The sequence below is a fragment of the Myotis brandtii genome, unplaced genomic scaffold (genome assembly GCF_000412655.1).
Source record: "Myotis brandtii unplaced genomic scaffold, ASM41265v1 scaffold426, whole genome shotgun sequence".
NCBI lineage: Eukaryota > Metazoa > Chordata > Mammalia > Chiroptera > Vespertilionidae > Myotis > Myotis brandtii.
In genome coordinates this window covers 910,035-935,082 of record NW_005366314.1, presented here as the reverse complement: position 1 = coordinate 935,082, position 25,048 = coordinate 910,035, and the positions used below count along the sequence as shown (strand labels likewise).

Below are 25,048 nucleotides of genomic sequence, written 5' to 3'. Positions count from 1 at the left end.
TGTATTAGGTCGTAATCATTACCACATGATTCTCTTGCATCTTTTTCTATAAATAAAATCAAAGTGTGGTATTCAAATAAAAACATCTAACGACATTGCAATTTTTTTCAGTTTTATAAACCTAAAATGAGATTTCTTTTACCTATTGTCAAGAAACCACTAGTGGGAGTTTCAAAAACCTAAGACAGTACACCAAGAAAACAGCATTATATATTATTAAGCAAATATATCATAGATCAGTGATAGTGAACCTATGACACGCGTGTCAGAGGTGACACACGAACTCATTTTTTTGGTTGATTTTTCTTTGTTAAATGGCATTTAAATATCCTATATAATAATAGGCAAACAAGGTAATTGACCGTACCTTCGCTACGCCTCCCACTGGCTAATCGGTGTGATATGCAAATTAACCGCCAACAAAGATGGCGGTTAATTTGCATACATAGGCTCCAAGTGGCAGAGCAAAGACTGAAGGCGAGCCGGAGCCACAAAGATGGAAGACGGAAGGCGGCTCCGGCCGGAGCGAAGGCCTGGGTCCCGGGTGCCAGAGGAAAACCGGTGCCGGCAGCCAGGAGAAGGGAAGGCCTATTACAAATCTCTTTTGTTAAATGGCATTTAAATATATAAAATAAATATCAAAAATATAAGTCTCTGTCTTACTATGGTTGCAAATATCAAAAAATTTCTATATGTGACACAGCACCAGAGTTAAGTTAGGGTTTTTCAAAATGCTGACATGCCGAGCTCAAAAGGTTCGTCATCACTGTCATAGATGCATCTAGCAAAACAAGTTTTACAGATTTCATTTACTACTAAAACAAGAAAACACACACATGACAAACACACGCCATTTAAAGAATTAAAATTAGTGACACACAAGTCAGTTCCCAACAAAACAATCCAATAATTCGGTGTAGATTTTCTAACACTATTTTCCCAAAATAATTCCACTGACATCAACTGAAACTTGTCATGGTCACCGTGTGGAGCTTACTTTTGTGGGCGGAGCAGCAGGCTTAGGGACCAGGCCTTTATAAACACTGGGGCCAGTCCCGTTCTTCACTGGCTGCGACGGGGGAGCCCCTCCGGCGGGGAACCCGGACAGCTGCAAGTCCTTGGCAGTGCCTTTCTTAATGACCAGCATCCTGGGAGCTCTAGATGTGGGGTTCGGAGGGTACTCTGCATAGACAAAGCATGAGCAGGAGTTACAGTTTAAATTTAACATAAAATTAAACCACCAAAAGAATAGCATACTCTAAGCTTTGATTGTATTTTAAAACTAACAGCTGCTTCCTGGGTGAAGTAAGCTAAATAAGTGTAAGCTATCCTCCTGCATAAGAAATATAGCTAAACATAACTGAACAAATCATGGAAGAACTGAGCAACGTCAAGTAATACAGATAATGAATTCAGCTAGACAGTGGCCTGGAGATGTTAACTATGACCAAACCAAGATTAGCTCCCAATATATTTTATTTTCATCGCAATTTTCATCCTAATGGCCCTTAAGACTTGAAATATAAAGTATATTTTCTGCTTTTCCATTTTGAAAAGAGAATTTTCCTAATCCTTTTCATTCTCTCATTGCCTCTATTTCTACTTGAGTTATGACTGATGAAAGAGTTCTGTTTTGACACACCAACCAATTCATTCAAATATTTACTGACCACTACACTGAAGGCATTTATGAGGTGCAGGGTAACTGACTCAATCCTACTTCTGAGGCAGTACTAGGAATAACACTTGCTAACTAAAAGCTTTCTCAAGACCACAGCAGTCACTAAAACATGAAAAACTACTCTTAGAGTTTGATGGATGTATAATCACACAGGTGTTACCTGTGAGCGTGTTCCCAATTATTGCAATGAGTATTTCTGAAAACATCAGTTTCATAGTTAAAGAGTTCAGAATAAAAGAGTTAACTCAAAGAAAGAAATCCAAGGAATTCTAAATTCAGGTTAGCTAGTGTTGCATATTAAAAGAGACAGGATCCTGTGGTGCAGTACGTCGCAGAGATGTTTTATGATGATGCTCCACCTCAAACAACCAAACCCAACTTCCTCCGGGGCCATCTCAGAAACTGAACTAAACTAGGCCCCTGGGGACATGGAGAGACTCTCCAATCACCTGAGGCTTCAAATTCTCCTTCCAAGTGAAGTGCTGAAGCTGCTGGATTCAAACCATATCCACTGTCTCCTACGCCTTTTCCATTTCCTTTGTCAATTGGTAAACTGTATGAAAACTACCCAAATTATTTATTCTTTTACTTTTTATTAACTTATTGGGGGACACTGGTTAATAGGATCACATACGCTTCAGGGGTACTTTCTTATGATACATGGTCTGTATATTGCCTGTGTGCCCACCACCCAAAATCAAACCATCGCCAGTCACCATGGACTTGGCCCCTTTTACCCCCAGGACCCTCCCACCCCCTCCCTGTGGTGATCGCCCTCCTGCTGTCTGTGCCTGAGTCTCAGCTTCATACCCCACATGAGTGCAATGGCATGGTTCTTACTCTTGATTATTTTTTAAAGAGAAAGTGTCTGTGTTGATGACAGGCTCTAACACTGACCTAAGAGTTAGAAAGTGAGTGACCTTAGAGAATGACTCGTTAATCACATGGCTCATTGCATCAAGCTCATTAGCAGGTGTTCTCATTCAAATTTAAGTTCAAGGCACCTGAAGGCAAACATGACTGAATTTTCATATCGTTAGTTCCCTGTCATCCTCAGAAACAACTGTAATCTACCAATAACTAATTTTCAATATCCTTTTATTATCCTGTTATTCATGCACCCAATATCTGTGAATATAATAATTACTTTTATTCCTTCCATACAAAGTCAATGGTGGGAGAAGTGACTCAATTCTTTGGAAGAAAGATGAGAAATAAAATACTGCTGCATCGCCCTAGCTGGTTTGGCTTGGTGGTTAGGGCTTTCGGACTGAAGGGTCAAGGGCATGTACCTCAGTTGCAGGCGCCAAGCTTGGCCCCAGTAGAGGCGTGTGTGTGGGAAGCAACCAATCGGTGTTTCTTTCTCTCCTCTACCCCTGCTCTCTCTCTCCCCCTCCCTTCCACTCCCTAAAAAACTAAATGAGAAAATTTGGGTGAGGAATATAAAGTCACATGTAATACAAAGCAAATTGGCCATATGCTTAATTCCTCATCCTTTCTTTCACTATTCTCTCTACATAGCTGCCATATAAAATTACCGGTTAGCTAAAATTTTTGTTTCAATCACTTATTACTTTATTCTTTGATGTATCACTTAAATTTTTTTTTAATTTTTGGTCTCTTAATAAATCTTCTAGAATCTCCCTGGTTTATTAGATTTGGACAGCATAACTAGCTAACTTTTATTAAACACCTATTATATGACCAAGGATTTTACATAGTAGACGAACATTAATGCTTTTCTCATGAGGATGATTGTGATCATCCTCATCTAACACATGACAAAATTCACTCCGAGAGATTAAGTACAATCTTCCAAAGTCTAAATAACCAATACGTACAAGACCTAATGTTAGGGCCCAGGTCCATCTCATTCCAAAGCCAATGGGCTTTACACGGCACTGCACTACTGGAGAGCATGGCACTGCTGGCCAGATTCTTCAAAATGCTTACCTCTCCCAACAAAAAACACCAGGACCAAGTCTACACCGAGTTGTCAGAATAAGAGGCTTGGAAGTCGGCACTGCCCCAGTGACATGAGGGCCCACCCCTGCCTTCACCATCACACTGATGCCACTTTTAATTGAGTTCCTCATTACCTTGACTCAAGAAAAGAAACAACTTTATTCTTTTTTTTTTTTCTGTTAATCCTCACCCTGAGGACATTTTTCCATTGATTTTTAGGGAGAGTGGAAGGGAGCGGGAGAGACAGAGAAAACCATTGATGTGAAAGAGATACATCAATTGGTTGCCTCCTGCACGTGGGGCCAGGGATGAAGCCTGCAACCGAGGTACGTATCCTTGACCGGAATCGAACCCAGGACCCTCCAGTCCACGGGCCAATACTCTATCCACTGAGCCAAACCGGCTAGGGTGAAAAGAAACAACTTTATGTGTGAACAACAGCATACAGCCAAGTGAAGGGTAAAACAGTAACTGAATTAAGTCTTCACACTAACTTGGGGAAGAACTGAGTCACATAAGACAAGATATACAAATATTAAACTCAAAGAATCTGTACCACAGCAATTAAAAGAAATTACTATTGTGAACACGTTTTTTTAAATCCTCACCCGAAGATATGTTTTTATTTTTTAGAGAGAGGGGGAGGGAGAAAGAAACATTGATGTGAGAGAGAAACGCTGAAATTGGCTGTGACCCTTATGAGCCCCAGCAGGGCATGGAACCTGCAACCTAGATATCTGCTCTGACCAGGAACTGAACCCACAACCATATGGTGTACGGGACGACGCTCCAACCGAGGGAGCCAGGCAGGGTATTGTGAACACTATTTTACTAAATAACCTGTTAAGATTATTTTTATAGAGACTGATGCTGTTTGAATTTTTTAATTTAATGAACAAATCTGTCTTGTTTTGCAACAGTATGAGAGTGTTAATCAAATGAGTTTAACTAACTTATAATTTATGTCAATAGCGGGGTATGGCACTTTTCTTTTAACAAAGTCCCCTATGTTACTCATATGAAGGACAGGCTTAAAGAAATACACTTCTAAAATAAAAACAATTTCCACGTTGAATTAAGTGATACTTCTAACTCTGACCAAATAAAATTTACTTGTGGCACGTTGTCCAATCAAACCCCCTTACTTTTCTTCTCAACCTTGAACCTTGGAATAATTTTAACTGTTTCCATATAAGGAGGACATCGGGGAAAGTGAAGTCATTTCAATACATAATTTACTCATATAATGCTTTTACAAAGAGATTTGATACAGATTATTCCCTTCTCTTAATCCTGCTTACAAAGTTCCTTAAAAAAAAAAACCAACAGAGCTTTTCAACATGATCTAACTTATTTAATGGAATCATGTCTGTATGCTTGTGGTTACTATCATTGGAATTCTCTAGAAAACGTCCCATCTTTAAAAACTAGTCACCAATTTGCTTTGATTTTAAAAGCTAAACAAAATTCTTAAAAATGAACCTTGATGCTCTCAAGCAGTATATCAAGTATGAGCAAAAATCAGGTAAGTTCATCATCAAGTTATAAAGGAATAGACACAAATACGAATGCTGAGTTGAAACAAGACTAAGTTTTAAGTTGATTACTAATGACACGTTTTCATGATTCAGTTTCTTAAGCACTGCATGTTTGTTAGGCTCTGCCAATAATATATTGCTGACGTGTTGTGTGGTCACAAAAATAGCCAGTAGGAGTCCTGAAAACACAAAAACCAGTTTCTAATTATGTCTCAAATTGCATACAAACCATAATAAACCTATCATTTTATCTCTTCTCACCCCCCAAACAAAATCACACAACTAAATTATTTTAAAATTCCCACAGGCACATTAAAACACCCGAATCTTCGATTTAGTTTCACAGTATTAAGGAATGGAAATAAGACTGATCTAGTGAGCATTAACCCTGTGCACCAGCAACAGCGGCCCTGGCTAAGGTCAAGGGTACGAGCTGCATGGTGTTCCCAGTAAATCCAATTAGCTTCTAAGTAGAACCAAGCTTATGTAACTACATTTTAAATGGCTTAATTACTTTCCCAAAAGGTCTTTTTAAAATTGAGATGTATGTTTAGACTCTTGCAATATTTGATCTATAAAAAAATAATTTCAGGGACAAAATGATTTATTTTTAATAGGCATTTCATTTCCATTATTAAATTTTTACTTACCTGGAAGGAAGCACTAGAAAAGGTTCAACTGAAGTCTTTCCTAAATTTTCATGTCTTCCTCAGGAACATAATCGCTATTTTAAATGTTGCAATGGGTCAAACAGTATTTGGGAACCCGGGGGAAGTGAGAAAGGAATAATAAAGTGCCATACAATGAAACTTTCATTGTATTCCTATAGGAAGTACTTGGAATTTACCAATTAACCAAGCCACAATTAACCATTGTTTTCTAATGCAGACACACTTCTCAGTTTACCTAAGACACAGTAAAGAGTACATCTTCCTTTTAAACATCTTTCAACTAGTGCTCAAAATCCTTATTACACCAACCCTGAAATAGTAGACCCAAAATCCTTATATTAACACACTGTATTCTCAATATTTTCAAAGATGTATTTGCTTTTAAATCATTTCTTCTAAACTTATTAAATTAACAAAGGATCAATACCAATAGTATCTATAGGTAATTTTATATGACAAATGCTCGCTGACATTCTTGACTTTTTATGTACTTTCATTCTAATCAAATCCAAATCATTCCTAATTCCTTAGAGAATCTATTTAACACCTTCCAGGTGATTCTATATTCTTATGCAATCAGCTGTTCCCAGAAAAACTGAATAATAAGGAAACATACCTAAGAGAGGAGCTTGGGAGATTGTTTTGGTTGGGTATGTGTGTGTCTGGGCGTGTAGGCCTGGGGAGAGTGGTAGAAATACTAATTTGCAATACAGAAAAAACAATGCCATTCACATGGTTCTCACAAAAGTGTCTGACCACCCCCACCCCCACCCTCAAAAACCCTTAAATCAATCTGGAGATCAAAAGAAACAAAATAATTCCCCAGAGTATCACCCCATAAATACAATAAAGAACAGCACAGGAAGTGGCAAAGTTTAAAATAATGCCTTTATTGTTAGGACTAGTATGCTGCCATAGCCACAATCCTTGTTTTGATAAGTTGTTGATTTTCAGTAGAAACATACAAATGAACGTGTACAAGTTCCAAAGTGAATACACCACCTTTGAATTTGGTATCAAATAATAATTTATTTTTCAGATATCAAATCTTTATATTATCAATTTTTCCATTATTTTAAACTTCACTTGAATCTTTAAAATGCTGTCTAATTTATACTAAGTGCAGTTTAAATCTTTTGTAAGATGCTATCAAATTAAACTCTAAGCAGTTTTAAAGAAAACGGAATTACCAGAAAAACTGTCATTAAGCTTTGACAATCAAAAAGCAAATAATTTCAAACACAGACTAGTTCCATAGGCAAATTTATACATATTTAATACTCTATGTGTAACCATTTTCATAGGTATGATTAGAAGTATGTATCTTTCCAGTTAACTAAGTTTTCAACTTTAAAAAACTAAAAATTAATTTAAAACTAATCTTTTCTTTAGATGATGATTGGGGTACTCTCAAAATGACATCCATTCATTACATTAACTTATGACCATTTTTTAAAAATTCTTGTGAGTATACTTAATGGTACAAACATGGGCAAATCAATCACTTCGACTCAAAACCTTCTTTTATCTCCAATATCTTGTTTTTAAAAGCTAAGTGCCACCCTTTCGTAGCTAAGCACATCAAAACATATTTAAAAGAAAAGGTTTAATTCTGACCTATTTATTTTTAAAAACACAGAAAAGTAAAACCTACAAATAACATTTTATACCCCTCAAAGATAAATAAAAAATTACTTACCCCATACACCTGCAGCTAAAGACTTATTTTGATTTGGTTCTCTCTCATATTCAGGATTTAAAGACGGCTGAAAGAAAGTTGGAATGAAAACAACACAAAAAATGTTTAACCTCTCACATTTTAAAAAAATAAATCCTTTTAAAAGTAACCTCAAAATCATACTGAAAAACCTGACATAATTATCTCAATGATTACAGAGTAATTATAATCATAGCCCTAACTTTCAATTTAGTCTGCTCATTATTAAAATGGTTACTATCCTCCCTCCTAGCACTAGAAAACAAGGAAAATGTCTTTAAATATTTCCCTCATCCCCAAATGCATCAGAGAAAAGTGTCAAAACAACAACCACCAACACAAGAGAATTAGTCTCTGCATCAATCTGAGAGAGACCCTTTCTCAGCATAAGGTCAAGAGCAGGGAAGAGGAAATCAAACTGTCCCCAATTCTTGTTTTTACTGGATGCTTTAGTGAGCAACTCGTTCTCAAAGCAAAGTGCAAATTCTTTTTTTTTTTAATATATTTTATTGATTTTTTACAGAGAAGAAGGGAGAGGGATAGAGAGTTAGAAACATCGATGAGAGAGATCGATTAGCTGCCTCCTGCACGCCCCCCCGTGGGGATGTGCCCGCAACCAAGGTACATGCCCTTGACCGGAATCGAACCTGGGACCCCTCAATCCACAGGCGGATGCTCCATCCACTGAGCCAAACCGGTTCGGCCAAAGTGCAAATTCTTATTTTAACAAGTGATGCTCATAATATTAAAAAGAAATGGAGCCCTAGCTGGTTTGGCTCAGTGGATAGAGCATCACCCTGCGGACTGAAGGGTCCCAGGTTCGATTCCAGTCAAGGGCACATGACCTGCTTGCAGGCTCGATCCCCAGTAGGGGGCGTGCAAAAGGCAGCCAATCAATGATTCTCATCATTGATGTTTCTATCTCTCTCCCTCTCCCTTCCTCTCTAAAATCATTAAAAATATATTTTAGCCCTAACCGGTTTGGCTCAGTGGATAGAGCATTGGCCTGCAGACTCAAGGGTCCCGGGTTCGATTCCGGTCAAGGGCATGTACCTTGGTTGCGGGCACATACCCAGTAGGGAGTGTGCAGGAGGCAGCTGATCAATGTTTCTTTCTCATCGATGTTTCTGACTCTCTATCCTTATCCCTTCCTCTATGTAAAAAACCAATAAACTATATTTAAAAAAATAAAATAAACATATTTTAAAAAAAGAAATGGAGTTGAGCACTGAATGTGTGCTCTAAAGCTAATCTTAGTAGATATGTTTACCATCTAAAGTCCTAAATTTCCATTAGTTATATCAGATATGGTCCATATTATCTAGCAACACAGCCTGCCATGCCATAAAGGTGCTTAACATGTGTTGGGGAAAAAAATGAATCCTCTACTGACATTACCAAAAGCTCCAAAGGGCACGCATGCAAATCAGTGGATTCCCTGATACAAACTCAAGGACTGGCGGCAGCTACATGCGCTTTTCCAGGACTACTCTAGTATGAGAGCAGATTACGGTCTGTATGCCAGGCCTGGGATTGTAATGGCTGATGCCGGCCGTCTTGGAGGTGGGGGTGGGGTATAATAATAACAGCAGCAACCAGGCTGTGCTGAGCGCCTGCTCTGTGTCGGGCACTGTTTATGAGGTGATTGACTTACATCACTCATTTAACCCTCACAACACTATGAGAGCACACGACTATCATTTCTGGTTTGTTTAGATGATAAAAATTCCATTTCATAGTGACTATCGAGTGGATAAAATGGGCTACAGAAATGGGAAGGCACAGTGATTCCAAGGTTACCAGATCACAGGACCTACGCATAATTCTTGTCCTTCTCTTGCCCTCACCACTTCCTTGACCTCAATCCAATCTGTCATATTCTTTCACTTCCACCCTCCGCCCAAACCATCATCAAACTACATCTCAAACCATGTATCTTCGCCTGTCACAGCTCCCACCCAGTCAAGCTGTTTCCTCCTGATCAACTCCCGCCGGCCACTTCCTAACTGGTCTCTGCTCTCAGCGTGACCCATTCAAGGTCTAACTACTGGAACCGTCTTCAAATCAACTAAAACCAACTCACAGGACTTCTCCAAAGAGGCTGCCTGGTGCATCTGTAATTAAACTAAAATGTTTTATGTTACAGGCAAGAGTCCTACTCAATTAAAACCCCTTCCTCTCTCTCTACTGGGACCTAACACTACTCTACCAGCTCTTCCCCATCCTACCAGTCGTAACAAAGCTCGCTCCTGCAAGTCCCAGCTTAAGACACTTCCCTGCAGAAACCTCTTCTGATCTGCTAAACCAGAGTAGCCAATCACTTCCTGTCTAAATTCTCTGCAAAATACTAATTATTTTTTCTTTTTATGGTCCTAAAATCCCAAAAAGAATATAAACTCACTAACAGGACCTTGCCTATCTTATTCACCTATGTATTCTGAAGACCAAGAACAGTTAGGACTCAGAACCACTCGAATGCTGAATGAAGAATGAACATATACACAAAAAGAAATTACCGGAATGAATCACAAGAACTAGATAAGAGTGTACACTAGGTCAATTTTTATGTAACTTGAAACATAGTGTTTAGATAAGCCAGCCACATGGTGAGATTTACCAACAGGAAAAATTAAGAAAATTCTGTTTTTAATTAGTTCATACTTATTTTTAGTAGTAACTGACCTAGGCTAACAATTAGTTTTCCTTTCCTGACCACAAAGAAACTTCTGAATAGAGAACGTAGCTGAAAGAAAGGAGAGCTATCCTGGGATTCATTAAGAGTCATACATAAGTAATCAAGTGTAAGAGAGGCAATCGAAGTAAAATGTACTGGTAAAATAGTCTTTTCCAAAAATGTAACAGCTTTCTAAAAATAGTATTATGATGCACTTGCAAACAGGCCACTAGAACTCAGCATTATTTCTGAGGGAAATTGTTTAAATTTCTATAGGGAGCCTGACTGGCATGGCTCAGTGGTTGAGCGTCGACCTATGAACAAGGAGGTCACGGTTCATCCCTAGTCAGGGCACATGCCGGGTTGCAGACTCGATCCCCAGCAGGGAGCGTGCAGGAGGAAGCCAATCCATGATTCTCTCTCATCATTGATGTTTCTCTCTCTCCCTCTCCTTTCTTGTCTGAAATGAATAAAAATATATTTTTTTAATATATTTTATTGACTTTTTACAGAGAGGAAGGGAGAGGGATAGAGAGTCAGAAACATCGATCAGCTGCCTCCTGCACACACCCCACTGGGGATGTGCCCGCAACCAAGGCACATGCCCCCGACCACAATTGAACCTGGGACCCTTCAGTCCGCAGGCTGACGCTAATAAAAATATATTTAAAATAAACAGGTTTCTATAAGGAATAAAATGACAAATTTATCAAAAGTTTTTAAAGACCACATGGTGAGTAGGACACAGACAGGAGGAGGGCGGGAAGAAAAGCTGTGAACTGGACCTGTGTTCTCAGTAGAAAATGAGCTTGTGCTACAACAGCACCTGCAAAAACCACATTTGCACTAAAATGACAAGACACTTACAAAATCCTCAGCCTCAAACTGTTTGCGCTCTCTCCTGTCTTCCTTCCTCCCTGGCTCACTGTCAGGGGTGTTGTCGTGCAGTCCTTGGCCTTTTCCAGAATGGAAAATGCTGCTCCGAGAACGGGCACTCCCGCCATGGTATCCCCCGCGGTGATTTATGTTTTCAGTGCCATTTCTCCCATGCGTACGCCAGCCATTTTTTTCTTTCCTTCCAAAGTTACCTTTTTAGATAATGGTAAAGTAGTACAAATTCAAAGATGGTTATACTTAAAGTCTGAATGACAATCAAAACGTTCCTAAAATATTATGAAAAAAAGTTTTCTTAAATTCTATCATTCCTTAGCAAATTTTACCTCCACTGGGACGTCCAATACCAGAATCAAAGCCGTCTGAAGAGTTGTGTCGCCGACGACTCACATCATAACGATTTTCTGTCCATGAAAAGTGTTCAGAATGCTTCTCAAAATTCAATGAGGACTGAAACAAATTATAAGCATATAGGTAAACATATATATAAAACCTAAATAGAACTTTGAAAACTAATACTCTCTGGCTTTATTTCCAAGAATTTTAAACGGTTAGAAAATGTTGTAGTTATTTCAATGTTTGGTAACTTGTAAGATGGACCCATTGTGGGTCTCCTTTCTTCTACCTCGTGAAAACAGGAACCCACTCAGAACGAGTTTGGCCACTACCTCTACTCACCCCAACATTTGAAAGGTAAAATGGTATAAAGAGAACGAGGCAAAATATGGGTTTTATAACAAAATGTAATACTCTGTATCATATAGTACTTGATTCAAATAGTTCAAGGTTTTCTTCAATATTGACAATTATGGCAACTAAAGCTACAGTTCTATTTTAAGTGCTGTCCTCTTTCCCCAAAACAAATGTTCAAAAAAATTATCAAAAGAATATATAAAAATGATTTTAAAAAATTAGAAGTGTATAAAACAACTATTTATAAAAGTTGCTGGTTTTTCCCACTACCAACTGATTAATCTCCGTTAAAACTTGGAACTGTTTTGAATGATCTGACCATTTCTCTGGGTTGTTTTATGTGACGATTTCCTCCAGGACAGGGAGGGGAGCTCCTCAGTTGCAATGGTAATCCACTACCTATCCCCAACGTGGTCCCTCTCTCTCACATGGCCCCATGGGACTTCCTGGTGCCAGCTGCCCTGCCACCTCAGGCCTCGTGCTGTCTGCTATGCCCTGAAAGACAAAGTCCTTGACTATCTCCTGTCTTCTGCGGGCATCCTGGATGCGGGTTCAGTCTTGTGGGAGGCAACCGATCAATGTTTCTCTCTCTCTCTCTCTCTCTCTCTCTCTCTCTCCCCCCTCCCTTCCTCTCTAAAATCAATAAAAACCTATTTTAAAAATAAATAAAATAGCAACAAGTACTATAATGCACTTGCATACATCTAGCCAAATACATGTAAGACTAAAAAAAAACTATGTAAAACTATAAGACATTTAAAATGACATATATATACACGCATACAAATATATATATGTGTATATTTCTTAAACCAATATGAAAACAAAGCAACCCAAAAGAAATAATAAAGAATGTGAACAGCCCTAGTGAGTTTGGCTCAGTGGACAGTGTCGGCCCACGGACTAAAGAGTCCCAGTTCTATTCCAATCAAGAACACATACCTGGGTTGTAGGCTCAATCCCTGGCCCTGCTCAGGGTGTGTGTGGGAGGCAACCAATGGATGTGTCTCTCACAATCAACATTTCTCTCTCCGTCTCTCCCTCTCCCTTCCACTCTATCTAAAAATCAATGGAAAGGTATCCTCGAATGAAGATTAAAAAAAAAAAAAAGGACTGTGAATAAGCAATTCACAGAAATGTAATCTAATGTCAAAGAACAATGAAAATGCATTTTATAGCCAAGACTGGCAAAAATGTTCACTCTGATACTGTGACAAAATTTTGGCAGGAGTATAATGTAAATGGTTATATGCAGCATACAGCAGTATAACTCAGTACACCACATGGGAGAGAATTTGGCAATATCTAATCAAGTCTCAGCAATTTTTCTTTTAACTACAGGTCAGAGCCTTGTTAATAGAAGTTTGGTCCACGGACAAGCAAAATCAACATCACTCTAAAGAGTTTAGAACTAGGGTCCTACCCTGAAACCTACTCTAATCAGAACCTGCATTTAAGAAAACCCCAGGGTCATCTTATCACACTAGAGCTTAAGGAGCACTGGCCTAGACCATTCTTACCCACGTACAAGGAAACATTACAAGAACACTCAATGCAGGGCTCTCTCTAGGAGCCAAAAGGTAGAAACCACCTGAACTGAATGGACAGATGAAAGGTGGCAGAGGCACAAGGCAGAACACTAGACAGAGTTTTCTATAATTACACTAAATCTGCAGGTATCAACATGGAAAAAAACCTCAAAGGCAGGATTAATGTAAAAGCAAGATGCAGACATATAAATGAATCATTTATATAAAAACATGAAACATGCAAAACAATACTATTTATTAACATTCACATAGCGAATAGTGATTAAAGAACATGCATTGAGACTACCTGTGGGGGAGAAAATGAAGACTTTTAAAACAAGTGTTATAAAGAAGTAAGCTGGACTTCAACTATACACAATGTTTTATTTCCAAAAGATCAAGCTAATATGGCAAAATATTAAGATATGAGTATTGTGGGTGTTTAAGTGCTCACTCAATTCTCTCTACACTTCTCCATACATTTAAATATTTCACTAAAACCTTCTACATTTTTAAAGAATTACCAAGACAAATTGTAGAAAAATATGTGCCATATTAATGGCAAGCAAATCCCACAATATGAAAAGCTATTACAAATCATTAAGAAATGGACTGCATTAACAAAGTTCTTAGAAATTTTTCCTAGCCCTAACCGGTTTGGCTCAGTGGATAGAGCGTCGGCCTGCGGACTGAAAGGTCCCAAGGTTCGATTCCGGCCAAGGGCATGTACCTTGGTTGCGGGCACATCCCCAGTAGGAGGTTTGCAGGAGGCAGCTATCGATGTTTCTCTCTCATCGATGTTTCTGACTCTCTGTCCCTCTCCTTTCCTCTCTGTGAAAAATCAGTAAAATATATTTTTTTAAAAAAAAGAAATTTTTCCTAACACAAAAATATGCTCAATAAAGTACCATTTTTCACCCAATTTCACAAAGACTTAAAAATGTGAAAACATCCAGCATCACCAAAATTAAAAAAAAAAAAAAGAAATCAGCCCCCTTGTAATATTTTGATGGGATTATAAATTGGTGCAATTTTCCCAGAGTAATTAGGCACTATCTACCAAATATAAACACATTCTGATTCAGTGACTCTACTGCTAGGAATTTACTCTACAAATATATTCCTGCAATTTAGTCCATTAATAGGTACTCATTAAATAATCCATGCAGATCCACTCAATACAAGATTATATCCACTGAAGAGTTAGGTCCCCGTGTACTGACTATAGAAAGATATTGGAGATGCCATCCTTGAGGGGGAAGAAAAAAAGCAATCTTATTTGTTTACTAAAACCAGGATAAAAATATATTCTGGTGCGTGAATAAAAGCATCCTGGGCCCTAACTGGTTTGGCTCAGTGGATAGAGCGTCGGCCTGCGGACTGAAAGGTCCCAGGTTCGATTCCAGTCAAGGGCATGTACCTTGGTTGCGGGCACATCCCCAGTGGGGGGTGTGCAGGAGGCAGCTGGTCGATGCTTCTCTCTCATCGATGTTTCTAACTCTCTATCCCTCTCCCTTCCTCTCTGTAAAAAATCAATAAAATATATTTTTTTTAAATAAAAGCATCCTGGTATTTCATTTCTAAAAATTAGTCTACTACCTAATAATCAAGAAAAGAAAGTTATTAAACTGATAACATTTAAAGTCAGATACACATGGATTCCTGTCTTAGCTCAAGAACTTTGGAACAGGTTACTCATCTCTCTCAACCTGTGCTCTCCTCTGTAAATGAGGGAAAAACCGGAGTATCTACCGCTTACGATTTTTGTCATAGAAAGTATTTTACACAGTGATTGGTATGTAGTAACGCCTCAAGAAACATTAGATGATACAATGAACAAGGAAGAGACCGTCTCTCTCTCTCTTGCACATTTTCATTCTTTTTCTGGATTCCTTAGAATATCTGAGTCAGTTACAAAAAACTGTACATAGTAAACAGGAAGTTTGAATACTATACAAACTCTGATACTTTGAATAAACTCAGCTACCAGTCTGACTGGATTTTCTGATCCTCTGTTGGCCTAAAGTTTAAATAGCACATATTTTTCATGCAGGCTCATATTGCTAACACCACTGACAAGTACAGAATTAATCACTGTTTTTTAAATGTTACCATGACAGAATCAATAAAGCACTATTGCTATGCTCTAGCCATATAAATAACTACAGAATATTGAATACGAATATGAAAATGTATTGACTATAGCAGACTCTCATAACATGTTATTTTGTTTAAAAAGAAAAAAAATTCCCTATTCACTTTCCTACCACCCATCTACTCTTAATACCGCACCCCTGGCATTTTCTTTTTTCAAACAATTACTGCACTGAATCATTTATACGCCATAAGCATCTATAGACACAAGCGGCAGACCTTTTAAAATTAAATTCAAAATATTGTGGCGGTTAACTGGTAAAAGGATGCTTCAGCCTAAGGACCAATCACTTCATTGTATTTCCTAAGGTAAGATGAAGGGAAAGAAGTATCAATAACAAGGCTTATCTAAAAAGGAACCTAAATTTTTAGTTATCTACAACCATTTCAGTTTGGCATTCCTCTAATAATAAAAATGTTACTTTTCCCAAATTGCAGGTCAGAACCTATTAAAAGGTGATGAAATCTGTGCCAGTTTGCATTTAATGGAAAAAGAACAAAAGACCCTAATAGCCCAGCCAGTGTGGCCCAGTGATTGAGCCTTGACCTATGAACCAAGAGGTCACCGGTTTGATTCCCAGTCGGGGCACATGCCTGGGTTGTGGGTTCTATCCCTAGTGGAGGAGGGCATGCTGGAGGCAATCCGATCAATGATGTTTCTCTCATCTGTTTCTTTCTCTCTTAAAAAATAAAAATAAAAACATGTATTTTTTAAAAAGACAACAGGAAATATTAGTGCAGCACAGGTGTATGCTTTTTAGTAATACCTACATGTATACAAAAACATTCTGTGAAATTTACTTCTGACTGGGTTCCAATAAACACTTCAAAAAGCAATGCCCTATGCCAGATATTATCAATGCAGTTTAAAATCTCACCACATGATGGCGCTAAAATTCTACAAACCTCAGAAAACTACTAAAGTTCTGAAAATATTTTTACCCTTAAGTCCTTGTATCATCCCTTCAAACAAATATATGAAAGAATTCCATTAAGTTGAAACAGAGAACCCAGCAGTAATTATTATTTATTCCACTTATACAGCATAAGATTTAAAAGGGCTCTGTAGAAAACAGGTTAATTATAAATGTGAGTCCATAAATAGAGATTTTGAGATGAAAGTAAAAGACAGAAAGTAATAAGAATTCATATAAAAAGTTATTACTGGAAGGTGTGTGTTTGTGTTTATCAAAACTACTTTGGGTAAAGTATAAGGAGATAGTTTCAAATACTGCTGGTTAAGAGTTCTAATTGATACCATTTTCTGGAGGCAATTTAGAATAAGTGAGTGAACATTTAGAATAGGCGATCCCAATTCTCAAAGTCATCATCACAGGTTATGAGGGCCTACATCCAGATCAAGAGTCAGGTTCCAGAATGCAGGGTTTCACCAGACATAAAAGTCAGTCTCTGTCAACCACAGATTAACATTTGAATGAAGAATTATTCTCAAACGTTTTCATGTTCTGCAACTAACTTTTCAGATGCTTGTAATTTTCTTGATCTGCTTACAAATAAAAACAAGTCTTATGCTCATTTCAGAGAACATGCACAACAGAGAAAAAGGAAGCAGAAAATTCCTATGTATCCCAGCTCTGAAGTGAGCCTGGAAGGAAATGAGCCCACTAAAGGGACAGATGAGAGCAGCTGAGGGGAAAAATTAAGCAGCAATTCCAGAAACCGACACATCAGAGAGAAAAGGAGTAAACAGAGAGTCTGAACTAAGAGGTGATCCCAGTGGCTTAATCAGTAGAAGTCTCCATTCCCAGCCAAGTTCAAATCCCACTTTACAGGACAGGAAATGGAACGTCTCATCAATTTACGGAATGCCAAAGGTGAGTCCTATGGAAAGAGAACAGGAAAAGCATCCTGGCTCACACTCACTCATGACAAAAGGCAAGTCAATGAGCCTTCCAGTGAATCAACCTGCATAAAAAAGGTATGATTACTAAGATCCAACTTCAAACATTAAAATTCTATTGCCTAGGAATTCTGTCACTCCAGTGCAGCTTTTTCAACATATCATAGCCAAATTTATTATGCTCTAACAAGTCCTCATAAGGGAACAACTTTCCAAATTATAAAATTGTTCCCATAAGAGCTGTTTTAAATACCGTTCATAAAACCTGGTAGAGCTTTATTAATAGGCAGCAGATGATCAAGACCCTCTCTTGATTTCTTCAAATTAAGGAAAGAAGTGGATGACAGCTATTAAGCCAAGTAGATTGCCTCTAACAATTCCAAAGTCCCTCATACAAACTATGCTGTTTTGGTAGTTTAGTAAAATGAACAATTCTTAGATTAGTGAGTCCTGATATTGTAACAATATTGCAAACTCCTCAACACTCCTGAAATTTTAGTAATGTGCCATTCAAAGTCTCACTGATTATATAAAAAAGAAGTCTTCCAGTTATATGGAAAGACTTCAAAAACCTTCACTTAAAAAGAAAACAACGAACATTATCTATCTCAAAGTAAATAAGGCAATTTATCAGAAAAATAATATAGAAAAAGGTAGGATGCAAAAGTAATATTCAATATACTAACAGATTTGAAATAGTGTATGAAACTTTTATTAGTACAAAAGACAACTTTGAAGTAAATGGTTTCATATGAAGATGGTATACTGAAAACTGATTTTTTAAATAATAAAAACCAATAGATTAAATAAAAACTAACTTAAATGTTAATACAAAAAGTATTTCTCTGCAAAAATATTAGGCCTTCACGTTTTAACTACACTTGTGTAGAATGTGACCAGAGAGACAGACAGAAAGACAAAAAGAAGAGAGAAAGATGCAAGAAAGAGTACCTTTGTTGATGATGGTGGAGTGGGAAAATTAAGCCAGGCTGGAGCAAAGTCATGCTGCGCCATTTAGGTCCAGTCTCTCCGACTCAATGAAACAAGGCTTCAACACCTCATGGCAAGTCCCTGTCACATAAAAATGGAAGGAATTAGACCTGCAGCTCCTGGCCAAAATGACCTTCTTATTCTGTGTTCCTTTAAGTTACAATGATCTTATGCTTCAAGGTTCCACTTATTATGAGATTCCAGAAAAGGCAAGTGATAGAAGCTACACCAACAGGGTGGGTGGAGGGCCTTGGGGAGGGGAATGAGTGCATAGGGAAGGAGGGAATTTCTGAGGTAACAGGGTATTATCTAGGATTGTGGCGATGGTTATATAAATGTACATTTGTCAGAACTCATCAAATTGTACACTTAAACCTAGCTAATTTTATTGTAAAAAGTACATCTCAATAAAGCTTATTTTTTAAAAATAAAAATGGCCTTATCACACAGACTAGACATTCAGTGTCTCCTGATATCACACAATAGGACGCACATAACACCATCTATGATTACTCTTGCCCCACCCCAGCAGGGAATAAGAAATCTAACCTAACTACCAATCTGCAGGAAATTCAACCAAGTTAATCTTCCGACATCTGACGGAAGTAATCCAACAAATCCAGATCACAGGATATTCTACAGGTCAAATGATCTTCAACAGATAAATGGTTTTGAATAGGCAGATCAATTAAATACAATGTGTGGACCTTATACATAGATCCTTACTCAAACCAACCAACCCTTAAAAAAAATAAAAATTATGAAATAAAACACTTGAACATGAACTGAATATTAAATAACATTTTTAAAATTATCACTCATGCCCTAACTGGTTTGGCTCAGTGGATAGAGCGTCGGCCTGCAGACTAGAAGGTCCCAGGTTCGATTCCGGTCAAGGGCATGTACCTTGGTTGCGGGCACATCCCCAATAGGAGGTGTGCAGGAGGCAGCTGATCGATATTTCTTTCCCATCAATGTTTCTAACTCTCTATCCCTCTCTGTAAAAAATCAATAAAATATATTTTAAAAAATAAAAATTATCACTCATTTTAGATGTCATAATGGTTAGTGGAATGATGGTATAAAAAAAGATATGTATAGATGTCTTTACAATTAAAAATTGATATAACTGGGATTGCTTTAAAATAAGCCAAGAATTAATGAATAGGTTTATAGTTGAAATAAGGTTGTCCATGTTTATAAATGTTGGTACTAAGGAGTGGTATAAATCCTCTTCTCTACTTACATGCATAGTTGAAATTTTTCATAATGAAAAGGTTATTTTTATTATAATCATCACAGTAAGTATCTTAAACATTTTAGCAACTTCTTCTCCTCTGAGTTCTAAATTAAAGTTTTTGGGAGCCTCTCTCAATTGCATCAATAAAACTTTCAAGTTTCCAGTACAATCTAAACACAGTAAATTCAGTTTTCTTAAATAAGGCAGAAGCCAAGTAGACAACTAGACTCTTTTCAATAAAGAAATCAGATTTTCTGAACATCAAGATGCCAAAGTTTAATAACAAATGTTTTATATTCACAAATAATCTCAACAATGAAAAATTTTAAAAATGAAATGATCAATACTACTGTTAATCTTCCTTTTTCAAGTCACCCGGCCAGTGTGGCTCAGTGGTTAAGCCTCGATCCATGAACCCCAAGAGGTCACAGGTTCGATTCCCAGTCAGGGCAAATGCCCAGGTTTCAGGCTTAATCACCAGTGGGGGGTGTACAGGAGGCAGCCAATTGATGTTTCTATCTCTCTATCCATCTCTCTCTAAAATCTGTCAAACTACAGCGGGAAGGCCGGGGAGGGTTGGGGGGCAGGAGGGGAGGGTAAGAGATCAACCGAAGGACTTGTATGCATGCATATAAGCATAACCAATGGATATAAGACACTGGGGGGTAGGGGAGGCCAGGGGATTGTCAAGGGCGGGGAAAAAAAGGAGACATATGTAATACTCTTTGTAATACTTTAAGCAATAAAACAATTTAAAAAAATAAAATAAAATCAATAAAAACGTAAGAAAAAACAAGTCTTCTGTCAAATATTAAGTGCTATGCCCATCATTTTTTAAAGTTATATCAATTTCCTATCCTACTTCTTAAAAAATTCTCAGAGTATTACAGAAATATTCTACATCTACTATCCCAAACTGTGCTGGTCTATTAAAAGATAGATTAAGCCCTAACCAGTTTGGCTCAGTGGATAGAGCATCAGCCTGCAGACTGAAGGGTCCCAGGTTTGATTCTGGTCAAGGGCATGTACCTTGGTTGCAGGCACATCCCCAGTAGGGGGTATGCAGGAGGCAGCTGATGGATGTTTCTTTCTCATCCATATTTCTAACTCTATCCCTCTCCCTCCCTCTCTGTAAAAAAATCAATAAAACATATTTAGAAGAAAAAAAAAAGATAGGTTAAAGAGTAGCCAAATACAAAAAAACAGACATAACTAGTTAACTCACTATAGTAATAAAAATGTTTAAATGCTAAATGCTCATGAGAGCCAGGGATAGGAAATCATTGATAAAATTAGAAAAACCTGACATAATTCCAAGAAAACACTTATGAAACAAATGTGAGATTTTTTTAAGAGCATACCTAGTCAAAATCTATATATAGAAAAGCCTAATATGCAAATTGTCCCCTCAGGAGTTGATCACTTGCTATGACGTGTGCTGACCACCAGGGGGCAGCGCGGAAAGAAGGAAGGCCCCAGCCACCAGCCACCAGCCGGCAGCCGATCGGCCCTGATCGCCGGCCAGGCCTAGGGACCCTACCCGTGCCAGAACTTCGTGCACTGGGCTTCTAGTGAACTATATAAAAATTCAGACATTCTAATTCTACTACATCTTGTTACTTTTTAAAGTCTTCTGAAATAAAAATGAAATCTAAAGTGTTTTAGACTGTATGAAGGATTTTTATTATCTATTAGGGGCCCAGTGCATGAATTCATGCACCTTGAAAGGAACTGTGGACTGAGAGGCTGCAGTAGGCACAGGGGAGGGTCTCGGCCCACCCTCCATGCCCCTGCCTGGCCCCTCCCGCCACGACCCCCGGTCCCGTCTGCTGACAGCGCAGAGCAATTGGGGCTAGCACCAGCAGCGGGTGCAAACAGGACTGGTGCCGTCAGCGGGTGCACCAGGATCGCCCCTCAGAGCGGGGTTGGGGGGGGGGAGGGATAAGCCCTCAGGGGCGATCAGGGCCACCACCAGCAGCAAGTGCGAGCACTGGGCGGGACTATAGTGCATGAGTACAAAGAATTTTCAGTAACCACCAGAGGCTCGCCCCAATGACAGCAACCAGCAACCAGCGCCCAGCCTTGGTCTGGCGCCCCCACTCACCTGCTCCACCATCCCACCACGGCCAACACCCGCCATGTTCCATACACGCACGTCATAGGGACCGGTTGCTTGGTTGTTCCGCCATTTGGTCTATTTGCATATTAACCTTTTATTATATAGGATTTTGACATGAAGCTAAATACTAAACTGCTTTGTGATGGAATGTTACTTTTCCAACAACTTTTTGTTGTTGAAACTCTTAAGATTATAATCCTAATAACTCAATAGGAATGAAAATTTACTTTTATAACTTGTACCAAATGACAATTCACATGAAACTCCAGAGAACTTAAATTAACCAATAATTTAAAGCTTATCATTTTAAATAGGGTCTCATCCAAAATGATGGTTAAGTGAGAAACTGTGTACTGAACACTATCCCTGAGACATCAACATTACCTACACATTTCTGCAATGTCTTCAATGAACTGTAATTTAAATCTAGTTCTTAAAGAATGAAGTATGACTAGCTAATGGCAGAAGTTTATTCGTGCTCTGAAAAAAGCAAAGAGCAAATACTAGTTCATATGATAGATTTACAAAACTGTTGTTGAGATCAAGATGTACCACCCCAAAATATACCACTTTGACAAAAGAATAGTTTTGAGCTGAAGGCATCTGAGTTCCCAAAATCCCCTATCTATCTAAAGCAGAGCCTCCCCAAACAATTTATCAATCCCCTACATTGGAGCAACTCCAACCTTCTCTCTGGGAGACAAAAACAATCCGAAATCACCCAAACATTGCCACAAACTATCATTTCTCTAGTCAGGTTCTCCAGCCAGGTTCTGTCTTTATTCTCCCGTTACATCTGTATTTATACCAGATTATGTAGCTTAAGCATGATTGTTGGTAGTTAAAGTGATTAACTACCCACCTGGCACTTAGTTAAGGGGTTTTACTGATTTATTCCCTTCCTTAGTCCTGTTAATCCCCAACTCCAGGGAAAAATCCCCACCTGGGGAAACAACCTTTCTCGGGGAGTTGGTCCTGTTTAAAACACATAGCGCTAAGAAGGGGAGCAAACATATGCCATATACGCCGGGTCCCTTGAAACATAAGCTGTGCAGATGTTTCTTCCCTGCAGCGACTGTGTCAAGCAGCAAGGGTGGACCGGCTCCCGGCAGAGAGCATTATGCTAAGTGAAATAAGCCAGTCAATGAAAGAAAAATACCACATGATCCTACTCATTTATGGATAATAAAGACCATTATAAACTGATGAACAAAAATAGATACAGAGGCAGAGCAGCATCGAACAGACTGTCAAACTACAGCGGGAAGGCTGGGGAGTGTTGGGGGACGGGGGACGGGGGGTAAGAGATCAACCCAAGGACTTGTATGCATACATATAAGCATAACCAATGGACACAAGACACTGGGGGGTAGGGGAGGCCTGGGAAATGTCAAGGGGGGAAAAAAAAAAGGAGACCTTTGTAATACTTTAAGCAATAAAAAAAAAAAAAGCTGCTGGGTGGGGGCAGCAGGGGAGCCCATGACCTCTCCCATGGGACAGGCTCCACGTCTCTCCCTCCTTCTCCCCAGCTCTCCTCGGAGGCTCTGCTTGGCCGGCACAGCCCCTCCCACACAGCCTTTGGGGTGCCCCGACCCCAGAGGAGAAAGGGGGAGGCTGCAGACAAGAAGTCGCAGGAGGAGGGGGCAGAGCAGGGCCAAGTTAGATGGAGGAGAGGGAGGGAGAGACCCCACAGGACTGGGGACAGAGATGGGCGGGGAAGGAGGGCCGGGGAAGCATCGCCCTTGGTTGAAGTAGAAATCCTGACCCCATTTTACAGACCCCAGTGGAGTGCGGGGGGTGGGGGGGGGCAAAGACAAAAGAGGGTGTGAGGGGGGATTGGATGGATGGAGAGCAGTGACGTTTCATTCATAGCCTATTTATTTTTATTGATTTTAGAGAGGAAGGCAGGAGAGAGAGATAGAAACATCAACGATGAGAGAGACTCGATCTGCTCCCTTCTGCAAGCTCCCTACTGGGATCGAGCCTGCAACCCAGGAATGTGCCCTTGACCAGAATCGAACCCAGGACCCTTGAGTCCGTGGCTCTATCGACTGAGCCAAACCATCTAGGGCAGTGGTTCTCAACCTTCCTAATGCCGCAACCCTTTAATACAGTTCCTCATGTTGTGGTGACCCCCAACCATAAAATTATTTTCGTGGCTACTTCATAACTGTAATTTTGCTACTGTTCTGAATCGTGAATATCTGATATGCAGGATGTATTTTCATTGTTACAAATTGAACATAATTAAAGCATAGTGATTAATCACAAAAACAATATGTAATTATATGTTTTCTGATGGTCTTAGGCGACCCCTGTGAAAGGGTCACGACCCACAGGTTGAGAACCGCTGATCTAGGGCAACCCATGGCCTATTTAAAACCGCTGCAGTAGGCTGAGCAGGGGTCTTACCATGATGGTGTTACCTGATAATGAGGGTGTCTCCTTATGTTGGGGTAACAGGAACTGCAGTTAAGTAAAGACACATGGAGCCTGCAAAGGATTACACACACACACACACACACACACACACACACACGATGCAATTTACTTCGTGTGGCAGCTGCAGAGGGTGAGCAGAGCCTTGGAAGGACATGAGGTCTCCAAGACCAGGGGCTGGAGGGTAAGTGCGTGCCGAGCATTCCGCACTCAACCAACCGGTCGCTATGATGTGCACTGACCACCGGGGGGCAGATGCTCCGACTGGTAAGTTAGCTTGCTGCTGGGGTCCAGCCAATCGGGACTGGTGAGACGGGGCTGGACACGCCCTGGAGCCCTCCAGCAGTCCCTCCCCGGCCACCGGCCAGATCAGGCCTGGGCGAGATGGTCCTGATCAGCCCTGATCTCCGGCCAGGCAGAGGGACCCCACCTGTGCATGATTTCATGCACTGGGCCTCTAGTATGATTATATTAACCAATGTCACCCCAATAAATTCAATAAAAAGGTTAAAAAAAAAAAGACTGCAACCTGTCTCAGCTGTGAGGATTTGCATACTTTACACAAGATAATATGCTAATCCTGGTGTATTTAAACTTTTATTTTTTGCACTAATTTCTTTAAATTTTTTCATTAAAACATTATCCTTGTTAACAAAACAAAACAGCCCTGGCTGGTGTGGCTCTGAGCATTGTTCCATGCACCAAGAGCTCAACAGTTCAATTCCCAGGTGCTGGGGTCCAACCCCAGCAGGTCCAGGGGTCCCCAAAGGTGTGGACGGAGTCAGTGAAGAAGGAATGACACGGAGACAGCCTTCAGTTGATCAGCAGCCTAGCCAGGACCTCTAGCCAGGATCTCCAGCCAAGTTCTGGTCAGGATCCTACG

At 39.4% G+C, this 25,048-nt stretch overlaps 1 protein-coding gene across 4 annotated transcripts in view; it reads right to left on the bottom strand.

Moving 5' to 3' along the window:
- GPBP1 (GC-rich promoter binding protein 1) overlaps nt 1-25,048 on the bottom strand; it is a 49,009-nt gene that overhangs the window by 9,664 nt on the left and 14,297 nt on the right. Inside the window, exons 2-7 of one of the 4 annotated variants that reach the window (XM_005874158.2) lie at nt 18,329-18,448; nt 11,467-11,590; nt 11,114-11,334; nt 7,555-7,621; nt 6,472-6,531; nt 998-1,182 (exon numbers count right to left, since the gene is read on the bottom strand). In XM_005874158.2, the coding sequence (XP_005874220.1) occupies nt 998-1,182; nt 6,472-6,531; nt 7,555-7,621; nt 11,114-11,334; nt 11,467-11,590; nt 18,329-18,391 (720 nt within the window). In that variant the 5' untranslated portion in view covers nt 18,392-18,448. The remainder of the gene's footprint in view (nt 1-997; nt 1,183-6,471; nt 6,532-7,554; nt 7,622-11,113; nt 11,335-11,466; nt 11,591-18,328; nt 18,449-25,048) is intronic. The other 3 variants (XM_005874160.2, XM_005874161.2, XM_014546032.1) reach the window with 3 other exon arrangements.